This window comes from Lissotriton vulgaris, chromosome 11 (assembly GCF_964263255.1).
Source record: "Lissotriton vulgaris chromosome 11, aLisVul1.2, whole genome shotgun sequence".
Classification (NCBI taxonomy): Eukaryota; Metazoa; Chordata; class Amphibia; order Caudata; family Salamandridae; genus Lissotriton; species Lissotriton vulgaris.
Window position 1 is genome coordinate 745,352,973 of NC_141699.1, and position 13,534 is coordinate 745,366,506.

The following is a 13,534-nucleotide window of genomic DNA, read 5'->3' on the forward strand; positions in this document are numbered from 1 at the left end:
TATCTCTCTGTGCGTAAAACTGTAAGCCTGTGTATTGTAAAATAAGTGCAATATAAAAAAATAACTGTTGTCTTGTGCACTTCTAACGACATGTTCATACCCCATTTCACATCACATACTATTTCTGTCTGTTTGATCCAGACCGTCCACAAACATTATTGCTTTACACATATCATCTCAAATGCTTCTGCTGCAGTACAATCTTCTGCTGCAGTACAATTGTCCTCTTGAAAAGCTGTCCTTCTTGTAGCTCATTTTACTCTATATCAGATACGCAAAAAAAAAGTTTGAAGAACTGAATGTAGTTTATGATATTCTGAGTACTGTATATAACCCGACGTGTACTGTTAGAACTGGCCCTCTCTGCACGGTCACCCTCAAACCTTTAGCCTTTACCCTCCACTTTTTTGCTGAATTAGTTTTTGTTGGCCTTAAGGCATTGTGCGTGTTACCACTGCTAACCAGTGCTGAAGTGATTATGCTCAATCCCCTAAACATGGTTTGATTGGCATATACCTATTTGGCACATTTGATTTATCTTAAAGTCCCTTGTAGATTTGTATACCATATACCTGGGCCTGTGAATTAAATGGTACTAGTGGGCCTACAGCACGTATTGTGTCTCCTACTTGAGTAGCACCTTAAAACTTGTCCGGTGCCTGCCATCGCAGCCTGAATGCAGTGTCACATTGCCATGATGACTTGACATTTAACCCCACTGCCAAGCACTTAAACTTCCATTTTATTTCATTTACATTACCCGTAAAGTAAGCTCTAAGTAGCCCATAGGGCAGGTTGCTGTGTAATTAAAAGACTGGGTATATACCTTTAAGTTTTATGTACTAGTACTGAAAAACTCCCAAATTGGTTTTTCACTACTGTGAGGCCTTCCCCTCCCTTACGTTACCATTGGGGATTCCTTTTTCCATTTAATAAGCAGAATTTCCTAATTGAGAGGAGGTAGTTATATCTTGTTTGAAAAATACACTTTTAGAAAGTTGCCATCTTGTCCTTAGCTCTTTGTACCTGCAGACTGTCTTGGTTCACCTGACTAGGTGTAGCTGACAGACTTCATGAATTCATTCCAGACAGAACACACAATAGAGGGATTAGGTGTGACTTAATGTGCCATCAACTGGCAAGATGGGGGTGCTCAGCTGATCACTGCACCACTTGCACCTGTAGAGACTGTGTCCTGACTCCTCACAATAGGCCTAAGAACCCTGTATTGTCACTGCAGCCAGCTTGGAGCCAGGGCAGGGGAGTCGGGGAATCCCATGCACTTCAAAGAACCTTTCCAGAAACTTATCCCACCTTCCAGGAGACAGGCACCTGGGTATAAAAAAGGACCTTCACACACTTCAATTCACTACTGGACCTGTGGAAGGACTCTGAGGGCTGCCGGCTGCTGTAACCTGCTGTGCACTCTGCCGGACTGCTGCTGTACCTGAAAGATTTACTTTGCTGTCTATAGCCTGCCTTGAACCCTCAGAGGCCAGCCTTGCTGTTTAGCCCGTCATCTGCACCTGCACCCAGGATTTCCAGAAGTGACGCCAAGGGCCAGTTTGCTGGCATCCTGTTCACAGTCACAGGATTATAGCAGGTTCCCACCATCTTGAACAGGCAGCTGGACCCAGCCTGACTGAGTCCTCAATCCCCAAGAGGTCTAGATCTGCTCCTAAACCCTTGGTTGTCGTGCTAAAGGTGCCCAGATGTCCAATTTCCAAAACTAAGAACAAACAAAATTTAGCCAAAAAGTGCTCTGAGAACCAGGAGGAGACCAGGACAAGCCTGCTCACATATCTGCCTGAGGTACATCACTGGTCGGATTGACTTCACAGCTTCCACCGCTACGTTGTTGCAGCAAATCTGTTTCAGCGGCCCTTCACCAAAGGGGTATCCGACTTCGTGGAACTGTCTTCGGCTACAGCTTTCTGCTTTATCTCGCTGGAGATTTTCAAATTACATCTCAGCGACTAAGTCCAGAGGTAAAAATCTTCACCGTGGCTTCGCACCATGACCATCCAACGACGACGCTCCTTCCTCGGACACTCCTGCAGGCTTGCCTTGTCTACCTTCTCAGACATTTTTCTTTCTACATTTTTGTAAGTCTGAAGGTAAGCGCGGACCGGGCCCAATCCCCTTCTTGTAGCCAAACCACACTCTTTCATGTGCTAACTTTTGACTTTGACCCGATCTTGTATGACCAGATGTCCACGGTTAGCGCTTTGATCTTTTAGGAGCTAGATTTCACTTTAAAGTTTTAAAAAATTGTCTTTTCTACAAATTTGATTTTTGTTGTTTTGGTGTTAAATAATTTACTTAATTTTTCTAAATTGGTTTATAATTTTTCTTGTGTTCTGTTTTCACTTTATTACTATGTGTGTGCTATATAAATGCTTTACACATCACCTTTAGGTTAAGCCTGACTGTTTTATCTGCCAAGCTGCCCAGGGTTAAGCACAGGTTGATCTAGTGATTTATTTTTTTGGTTCACCTGCATGGGATTGTGCTGTTGCTTGAGCAGGGCTCACACCCCAGTCAGCCAACAACTCAATTTCTCACATGCAGCAACTGGAGGCATAGATTTGGGAGTCGCTACTGGCTTCATTTTCATTTCTCAGCTAAAATATGGAATAAGTGAGCTTTTAAATTGTTTTGAAATTGTAAGTTGTCTTCTCCTCTTAACAGCTTTTTGGAGGCATAAGAGAGATTTGGGTCGCATCGTGAGCCAACTAACATTGCCCAAACTGATGTTTCTTTGCTCTAGGAATGTCAAAGAAATTGGTTGATGCAGATCTCAAGATTCCTGGATATATTGAGGAAACTAATATCAGAGAAAGCAAGGGTTGTTTGGCCTTACATTTATACAGGCCCTTATCAGTTGGATGGTTTTCTGCCTGGTATTACCCATTCCACCACTCTACTCCCAGAATTACACATACTAGGCTCATTGGTAACTACCAGGGGGATGCAATATTACATATTACTGGATTTTGGGGGAAAAGCATGTGGGGATTTCCACATTTTGCTCAGTATTTAACCTGTTTAAAGTAATACTTTACCACATGGATTCAGAGGATCTTATCTTCCTGATTAGACCCATCGGGATTGCAGTGGAACTTAAAATAAGGCACTTTGACTTACATACTGCATGTAAATTTAGATTTGTGTGCAATCAATTCAGAACCCTCAGAGGTAGTTGATTGGTATTTGGTTTCCTCTTCTTTGCTCACATGCACATTATACAAATAAAGTTAATAAAAAACGATGTTGAGCAAATGTCAAATTACATTTCTCTCTTTAAGCACCTCTCACAAAAGTGGAAATATATATTTTTTTAAACACATAGTAATTCAGTAACATAACGAGATGCTATTCTTAAAAGTGCTTAATGAGAGATATTTCGGGTAAATTAAGACTTTCGACATTCTTAGTCTTGCCGTTTTATTATTATAATATTCCTGAATATGATTCTGCATATTCACAAATACCTTTGGTATGAAAATAAATGAGAAGCTGTTTACATATAGTACCACTTGATCGCTTAACATTGACTTCTTTTTGTTGCTGCACCATGAATGGCTTTGCTTTGATGTGTTGATTTCTCTTCTTCAGGATGTGGTGGACACTCACCCAGGCTTGACTTTTCTCAAAGACGCCCCAGAATTCCATTCACGGTATATTACTACGGTATGTCATTTATGTGAAAGTTGGCACTGAATACAGAATTTTAGATGTATCTGTGGATTTATCTGTTGTTTTTATCACCTTTGCCTCTACTGATATGCATCAGTCAAAGTTTTCCACAAATAATGACCAAACAAAGACTTTGTTTTGAAAACATGTTCAATCCCTGGCCACAGGCAACCAATTCCTTATTTCCACATTCCTTTTTAGTTGTCTTGGTTAGCTGTTGTTTCCAGGGAGCACTCTTTGTACAAAACCTAGATAAGTGTACTACCCCTCAGAAGCAGTTTGGTCAGATGCTCTTTATAAATCCAATTGCAATACAATGCACTACAATGACAGTCGGTTGGGGCTCGAGAGTGGGTCCTCATGTACTTGGAAATAGTTTTGTTGGAGTTTGGTCTCAGTTTTGTTTTATGTTATGGTAAGATAACTTGTAAAGACGGCAAATACGCAAGGGTGTCTTGGGGCTGGCTAAACTTAAGCATGCAGAAGTTGGATTTATTGTTGAAAATCCAAGTAATTAGCTCTTTCCTAAAGGCAAACAGGGGTGGAATAGCTCTGATGTGAGCAGGGAGGCTGTTCTATAGCTTAGATGTACTTTGCAACAAAGCTCCTACCTCCCCAGTTAGCTTTCCTGACCCTGGGGTCCTAAATATGCTGAGCTTGCAGAACGAAGGAGTCTGTTGGGTGTGTACCACTGAAAAGAGTGCCTTAGGAATTCAGGTCCTAAGTGGTAGAGGGCTTTATGAGCTATGTGGAGGGCCTTAAATTTGACCCGATTGCAGACCAGGAGTCAGAGCAGCTTCCGGATTCCAGGAGACATCGAGTAGAAACCGGGAGGTCAAGTATCATTTCGGCTGCAGCGTTAGGAACTAACTGAAGCCTTTTAACATGTTTTTCTTGCAAGTTAATGTAGAGGCCATTACAGTAGTCCAATTTTGAGAGGATTAATGCCGTGATCACGTTCTTCCTAGTCTTATCAGGAATGGATGGGAGAATTTTCCTTATCATCCTTGGGGTGAAAGGAAGAGGAAAGCACTGTAGAGATTTGAGATCCAAAATTAAGCTTTTCATCGATACGGAAGCCAGGTTTTTGGCTTTGGTCACAGGTATGGTGGGGGGGGGGCGAGCTCATCACGCCACCAGGCGGGTGACCACAATGGAGAGAGACTCCCAAATAATGCTAATTAAGTTTTTCCAGTATTGAGTTTCAGACAATGTATGCTCATCCAAAGACTGATTGCTCTTATGCAGTCTTGGAATCATAAAGGTCTAGAGGGATCCTTGTTAAAAGCTGTGACTACCAATTTGGTGTCGTCAGCATAGGAGGTAAGACCTATGTTAAAACTTTTGATAAGAGGGACCAGTTCAGAGAAATAAATATAAAAAACTGTGGGGCTCAACATGGACCCCTGTGCGACCCGCAAGGCAAAGAAAAAGGTAAGGATGTAATTTGGCCCAAGGCCAATGTTTGAGTCCTGTTTGAGAGGGAGGAGGTCAGCTGGGACAGAGCTTTGTCTTTGACTTAAGTGGTTGATCAGATTCTTATGAGCAACCATATCTAAGGTGGCGGATAGGTTGAGGAGAATGAGGGCAGCAGATTCCCTTTTATTTAAGGCAGCCCTTATCTCCTTCGTGGCTTTAATAAGGGCTGTTTTTGTGCTGTGCCCTGGTCTGAACCCAAACTGGGTAGGGTCCAGTAGGTGGTTATCTTGAATACATTTGGAGAGTTCTTGGTTTATGATTTTTTTCACAATTTTTGCGGGGAGGGTAAGACTTGAGATGGGGAGTTCGTGATGTGGTCAGTAGAGCGGAGATTTTTTTTTTTTATTAGAGGGAGTATGGAAGCTTGCTTGCATCCAAAGAGAACACAACAGTGGAGAACATTATATTAAAAATGGCTGAGAGGTTGGTGGTAAACAATTCTGGTGCAAGCTTAAGTATCCTGGGAGGGCAAAGTTCGTGTAGGGACCCTGATTTAGCCCCGATCAGGATGGAAGCCACTTGATTAGGAGAGGTGGGAGAAAATTCAGAAAGCAGAGGGTAATCCTGATCTGTCTGAAGTATTTGGTCATTGGTGACTACAGGATAAGAGTTATCCAATTTATTGAAGATTTGGTTTATCTTGTCTTTATAGGTGAAGGCTAGGATCTTGAGGAACTGTTGGCTGTGTATGGCCACGTTGTTCTTTGGGATGGAGGTGAGCTTGGTGACCACCTGAAAGAGTTCCTTGGTGAAGATGGAAGCAGTTTCAATCATCTGCGTCTAGTAATTGCTTTTTTCTTTGATGAGGAGATTTTTATATTTGGCTAGAGCTAATTTATGTGAATGTTTTTCTTGGGCATCATAGTGCTTGTGCCAGTTCCTTTCCTGCCTTCTGCAGGCTTCGTTCTCTAGCCTAAATGTTTCGGAAAACCATGGTGCAGAAGGATCCTTCCTGTTGTGGTGAGAGGAATTGGGAGGAACGAGTTTAAGGAGGTTGGAGCTAAGCCAGTCCGTGTAGTAAGTGGATGCTGACTTGCCGTCTGGAGGGAGAATAGGTTGAATATGTGCCAAGAATTGGGGTACAGTGTTTTTGTCTAAATTATTCCAGGATCAGCGTGTGTTGGACTCAACTGGCTTGGAGTGGTAATACGTTTTAACAGTAATGTGGGGATTACTGGTAAAGAGGCCATCTAGGTTATGTCCTGCTTTGTGTGTGTGGCTACCTTGTTGACTTGTTTGACTCCTAATGAAGCGTAAATTTCTAGGAGGGTTTTTGTGTCTTTATCAACTTTGGATTCTAAATTAAAGTTAAAATCACCAAGAAAAGAAAAGTTGTCAGCCTGGAGGGTGTACTCTAGAAGTGATTGAAAATTATTCAGAAAGTGGAGTTTTAGACATAAATAAAATTGGAGATAGTGAAATTAGAAGTATGCTTGAAGGTCCTGGAAGGACCTAATTTAGGAACCCTGCCATACATCCCCCAGCGTAGAGATGGCAGTGAGATCCCACCTACTGAAACCCTCGAGTCTCCCCATCTGTCCCAACCAACTACTCCGTCCTAAGGGGAATGCAAGTGATTATCCTGCCCCACCATGTCCAATGATGCGCTGCCCTCAATACCCGGATTACCACTCTGGAAATCTCTGGCAGGGAGTGCGGAATCTGCACACTATATAGAATACTTGTGATGCTGTCACACCCCAGAATAGCCATTTCAGTATGGAAAGCTAGAACCACCCAGCCCCCCTTAAGCCAGTCATTCAGAACCACCAGATGTGAGGCCCAATAGTAGAGCAGTCGTACCCCGTTGAATGTGGATTAAGTGAGCCTCCCAAATGCAGGGCTTGGGACCTTGTGGGCCCATTGGAAGGAAGCGCATCCTGGCCTGAACTTCCTCAGACCACCTTTCAGAGATAGCATATGGGAAGATTTGAAGAACGTATAAAAAGCACAGTAGCACCAGCGTCTTAAAAATCACAACCCTACCCAATATGTTGAGAGGGAGCTGTGCCCACTTCTCAAGGTGCCCTCGCATTCTGGTGACCAGGGGACAAGTTTAAGGGTCCCCAGGAGGCGAGGCAGCAACAAGACATGAATGAATGATAGTGGAAGCTCAGCTTGCAGACCAGGATCTGGGTCTGCCAGTTTGTTGCTCCTGTGTCCTCATTCAGGGGCACCAAGTGGGACCTGGTCCAATTAACCTGCAGGCCAGAGGCCTGCCTATACAATACCAACACCTGGAGAAGCTGTGGACTTGTGGATTCTAGATGGGGTCAAATACAGCAGCACATCATCCGTGTACAGCGCTGTATGGTTTTCCACTGGAACCCTCGCATCTGTGCTTAGCATCTAACCCATAACGCCAGTGGTTTCTTTGCCAGATCAAATAACGGGGGGATAACGGAAACTCTGTTTGATGCACTGTTGTATCTGGAAGGCCTGTGATAGGACTCTGTTTACTCACAACTGCACACTTGGGTTAATGTAGAGGACCTGTATGTAGGAGATTAATTTAGGCCTGAATCCTATATGACCCAGATCATCCCAAAGGAAATCCCAATCTATGGAGTCGAAGTCCTTCTCAAAATCTATGAGCAGGAATGTGCACTTGTCTATCAGGTGGTTCGATATGCAACTGCCATGTTCACCATACAAATGCAATAGCCTGGTGCTACTCTGAAGCATAAAACCGCTTTGTTACGGGTGTATAACCCTGAGTAGCCTATTCGCCAACATTTTGGTTTATAATTTAACTTCGCTTTTAATGAGGGAGATCAGGCGGTAAAAAGTACACACTTTGGTGGCTGTCCCACCTTTTGTAGAGCGACTATTGTTGCCCAGTCTAGTCTCTCAGGTAAGTGGCTCTTTGCCGCTACCTCGGTATACATGACCAGCAAGGGTGGCAATAGGGTCTTACTGAACTTCTAGTAATATTCAATAGAGAACCTCCCCAGTGTCTTGCCTGAACCCAAATCAGGGAGGGCATCTTTTAGTTCCTCTACTGTGAAAGACTGCTTCAGGTCTTTCCTCTCCGATGCTGACAATGCCAAGTCTGCAATCCATGCTGCAAAGGACTCCTCCGGTGGTCTCTCCCACCTCACATAGAAATTCTGATAGAAATCTGTGCATGTGTTTGCAAATTCTCCAGCCTCCAAAATATTTCCTCTGGAGGGGACCACTATACTCTTTCTTTTTGACATCATTGCCAGCCAGTAAAAAATTCAGCTTGACTTATCCCAGAGGCGAAAACCCAAGTACACAATGCGATCCAACTTTGGCACGCTTCGTTGAGGCAGAGTATACACTTCTCCCCATCACTCCGTCCAGTGTGTTGCGGAGGTCCAGCTGCAAGAGCGGTACATCTGTCCCGACTGCCCCAATCTTGGTCTCCAACGATGTGCAAGCTTAGGTGACCAATAGGCTTGCCATGGGGCCTGAGGGCTGCACGCACCATGCAACAGTCTCCTCTTCCCCCCAAGTTTGCTAGTCCCTGATATGAATTTGTAATTTTTTGTTTGCACCTAGTGCGTATGGGGGTGGGGGAGGACTTCTCAGTCCTCATGGTCCCATTGTTGCCTTTCACTGTCCAGTCTCTGCAGGGCACTTAAGAAGGCACAGGTTACTGCTATCCTATGCGTGGCAGACCACTTTCTGAATATCACTCTCTGAGAAGTTGTGTCCTAGCAGTCGGTATTCCTGGCCCAACCCGCTCCCGATACAGCTCCCTCCTATGCAGCGTCCTAGCAGATGGTATTCTTGGCCCGACCCGCACCCGATACAGCTCTCTCCTATGCAGCGAAGGTGCCTTCCCGGGATAGATCCTTACTCTGCCACGAGGCCTCAGGAGGCAGCCATCTCAATTTGTGCGAGTGCTAGATGGGGCCTCTCGGTAGAGTTGAGCCAGTTCATGTGGTACACCTTCTCCCCCCTCTATTCGACGGGCTCTACTGCCCTGGGGGATCTATTCCTCCATGCCTTCTGCCTTTTACTTTGACCAGGTTCTGGTGCCATCCACGTGTGTAGCTGTGGGCCTGCACAACACCATGGGTCCGTCTCACATTCCCCTACCTCTGTTACTCCTTCCAGCACCAGCCCTGCTCACTGCTGCAGGGCTGCACCACACCCTTAGCCTGCCTCCCAGCTCATTTTGAAAAATCGAACCTGTTGCTTCCGGGGGTTAGAAGCCGGGTGCCGCCTCCTTGCACTGTTGGTATCTCTAGTTGCATCTCACATGCAGCTGCTGTGCCTCCAGGGCAAGCTCTCTTTGCGGTCACAGCCACGCTGTGTCCTCCTCACACTGTCTCCTGGTACCACCAAATAGAGTGCACACTGGGGGTTTCTCTACACAGCCCCCTTGCTTCCAGAAAGCTACCAGCAACTAGGTATCATGCTAATTTTAGTCCCACTGGACAGTGAGTGCTCTAGAGGACATCCACCATCTTGGCCATCTCAGCCACGCCCCCTGATTTATCAATAATTTATTCATGAGGCCATTTTGTATTGAAATCAGTCATTATTGTGGATGTAAAAGTTGTATTGGGTCATAGTGGAAAATTTATCAGTAATCAGCGTGTTTACACCGTAGACAAGATGGCTACATAATGTAGATCTGTCACTCCATAGCCCTTGTGTGTCCACGTCTACGTCTTTTACACAGACACAGTATAGGGGTCCTCTTCAGAGGTGTGAATGTGGCGGTAAGGGGAGCATGGAGCATTGATGTCCAAGGGCAAACGTTGCAAACAAGGCAAGCTACTGATTCTGGTTCCGGGCCTCAACCAGAGGCTTTGTTGTTATATATAATGGGAACTCTGTCACTGACAGTTGTGGGGAATCAGTGTGGGTGAGATGGGCGGGGGTTTGAAAGAATGGTTGAATATGATACAGCCAATACACTGTTGCTTGTGCATAACAGGCAGAAAACACAATACCTCAAGTTTACAGCAATAAAATACCAGACACACATCCACATGATCCCCCACTAATAGAACATAGGGCCCCGATTACAAGTTTAGGTGCTATTTACAGCACCCGATAAATAACGATACCCTGGTATTCGTAATTTATCGGGTGCAACAAATAGCACCTATTGCGAGTTATTGGGTAATAACTTTCGGATTTTTATGTTTGGCGCACCCAAAATCCACATGGTAGAGCAAATACCGTGCACATTCCCCTAATAAATTTCAGCAGGTTTGACCTGCCGAAATGTTATGAATGTTGGTGTACTTAATGCATCCGATAATTATCGACTATGTTAACTAAAACTAAATTCGTAAATCCGTTCCGTTCATAAACTGGGGTTTACGCAAAGACGCAATTAACTGCTATAATCATGATACTCCAAAACTTGATAAAAATATTAACCAGTGTCTAATAAACCACCCACTATCACTAAACCTGGAGAAATAAATTCTGATGAACGTTATAGCAAACCTCTTGTCTTAGATTATGGAAGGCATGATCTCACCCGGCTAATCGGGTTTTGTGCCTCATAAGTCTACATCGGTTTACCTACGCACAATATTTGCTGTTCTGCATAATCTGAACCCCAGAGGCAGCAGCAATTCTACTAGGTGCAGAGAAGGCCTTCTACTCCTTGGAGTGGCATTTTTTGATAACCACATATGGCCTAGGGGATCCCTTTCTGAAATTAATTGCACTACATTACACTAAACCAGCAGCTAGAATTTGGGTGTAAATGGATTCAAATCAGATCTGTTACCAGTAACTAGGGGCGCGAGGCAGGGTTGTCCTCTGTTGTCCCTACTTTTCGTGGCTATGGATGCACTGGTTCAGCATTTACAGGAGTATCATCTGCACAGACATTTATACTTTGCTTGGGAAGGCTCTTCCTCTCAATAAATTCTGACTATATCCTACTGTTCATCTCAAAACTATCAGATAACTGCTCCCCATGATAAGGGAAGTGATCAAGTTTGGTGGTTCCCCGAGCTGTTCCCCCTTACAAATTCCACAGTCAAAACCAAACTCGAATTATTTATTAATCAGGTAGACGAATCTGTTAAATACTTGGTGACAGCACTGCACCGAGACACTGACACTAGTGTAAAATTAAATTACAGCCCTGTTGTAGAATAGGTCTCCCATCAGATTAGTAGTTTGACAAGATTACCGCTATCCCCAATTTTGCTCCTTATTCACAAAGATGCTGCTAAATAAGGCTTTCTTCAAAATTCTTTGATCAGTCTTGACATGACTTGTCAGGGCAGGCAGACAGCCATGGATAGGCTGGAACAATATGATGCTTCTTTTTGAAGAGCATGGTTTGAGGTGCTTGACATCAATTATATTACCTAGTGGTGCAATGTCAACATGCTAGATTTGATACCATGTAGATAAGTGAGTCCCCTTCGTCATACTTGAGAGAGAACAGACGCAATATATCATTTAAAAATCTTTGAGATCCAATCTGGTCACAGTGGTGGCTAAATGGTGGGCATGAAAAATGCTATCCCTGAGATCCAAAATGCCATATCTGTACTCGCAAACAATAAATTTTTACTTTTCTTCCAATTACAGCAGAAAGTAAAATGATACAAACACTATCTAAAGCGAGGTTGACAAAGTTGGGCCATCTCTATACCAAGAGGACATTTCTCACGCTGGAAGAGTTCAAGGACAAATGTGACTCCACTCGCCCTAGATGTTTTCACTAACCTCTTGTTGAGTCACACAATGTGGGAGAGGGTTTGTAAGTTCCCAAATGAGCCATCTGAAAATAAGCCATGAAACCAATTGATCAAATCCACAGACGCTACCAAGTGGGTGTCCAGACCGAATCCCCTAACTTCAACTGTTAAACCAGCCAGCTCTACTCGTGATTCGCAGTCGTAGAAGTTGCTGATCAGGGAAAAAGTGACTGAAGGAAAGTGGATTGATTGTTGCATGCCGACTAAGAAAATCTCAATAAACCATAACCGTAAGCTTCTCCACTTTCATCAAATTTCTGCACAGAGCATATTTTGTCCTCTAGGACTGGTCCTGCCCTACCGTCTTAATCTATTTGAGTAAAATAATCCAAATTCTAGCCCAATTATTGGTAGTCGAATTGACCCAAAGCCTCTAAAGGCCATATTAAGCTATGTGAAACAAATCCCTCACAGCACCAGGTGCTTCACACCCTTAGCAGTACTTGGCAAAATGTAGGGTGGCAATGCACTGGTACAGAACCACTGTGCCCCAAAGGACTGGTCAAACAATATGGTTACATTAAGTGGCAGGTCAGCGCCATTTACATCACAGAAATTACACATATCCAGGGCCAGGGACATATGGGACTATTGTGAGAGCACTTAGCGGCATTGCTTATATAAACATGAAAGGGAGCTTCCCCATAGAATAAAGAATCAATCAATGGAAATCTACCAAAAACACCCACAGAACAGCTAAGTTATTTTGGAAAATTTCTTTTCAGTTGATAATTTTTAATAAAATCATTTAGTCCAGCATTGAAAAAGGTCAGCTTCTAGTGTATAAAAGTACATTGGATTATAGAATCATGAGAAAACATCAGCCCAAGTGCAAATACGACAGTAAAAACATGACACACCGTTCATTCATTCTATCATTCAAGCAAACCATGTCTTCACACTCAAAAAAGCATCAAAAACAGCATACAGTGGGAGAAAAAGCGCCAACGCGCGTTTCGGAAACTAAAAGTTGTTTAAGAGAATCCTTCATCAGGGCACATGTATTTAATCCATGAATCTGTGCGGTCTGGTGCGATCCAAATTTAATAGCACATCGTTAGTATAAAAATCAGTTCACAATTTCAATCTTGGGCTGACAGAGCATATCTCTAGGTCAGTTGAAAATGACCAAGATTTGGGAGTCACTTATGGTCAGGAAATTGTTCCAATCGTATGCTTTGAGATGGATGGATGGATTCCATTGTTTTGAGAATACACTTTCGGTATCTTCTTTTTATGCTAATCGCTCAGCAATCACAAGATGAGTAGCTAAGTGTTGTGCATCTGCAGGGAATGTAAGCACAGTGTACCCAACAATGAGAGATGGTTAAGTGTTTGGTTATTTTTGTATGTAAGTGACTGAATAGTTTAATAAATGCTTGACAAAAACAGGAGGTGAGGCCTTCATGGATCCTCAATAAGACAGTTTGGAGAGCACTCTTTTATTGGCTAGCTATACTTGCTATCCAATTACCATTGTTATCCCATGAGGATATGTCAGTATTAGTAATTGGATAGCAAGTATGAGTTGCTGCTAAATAACAGAGGGTGCATATTTTTCTTTAGGGGTCTGTATAAGTTGTTACTTATGGACGAGGTTTTTCTTTATCATGGCTATAATTACATTGCTAATCAAATTTCAA

The 13,534-nt window shown here is 43.4% G+C and overlaps 1 protein-coding gene across 3 annotated transcripts in view; it reads left to right on the forward strand.

The window, feature by feature from the left end:
- Positions 1-13,534, forward strand: part of PPP2R3A (protein phosphatase 2 regulatory subunit B''alpha) — a 1,213,285-nt gene that overhangs the window by 1,087,961 nt on the left and 111,790 nt on the right. For all 3 annotated transcript variants that reach the window (XM_086943861.1, XM_086943862.1, XM_086943863.1), the window contains one exon: positions 3,619-3,693. In XM_086943861.1, coding sequence (XP_086799987.1) covers positions 3,619-3,693 — 75 coding nt within the window. The remainder of the gene's footprint in view (positions 1-3,618; positions 3,694-13,534) is intronic.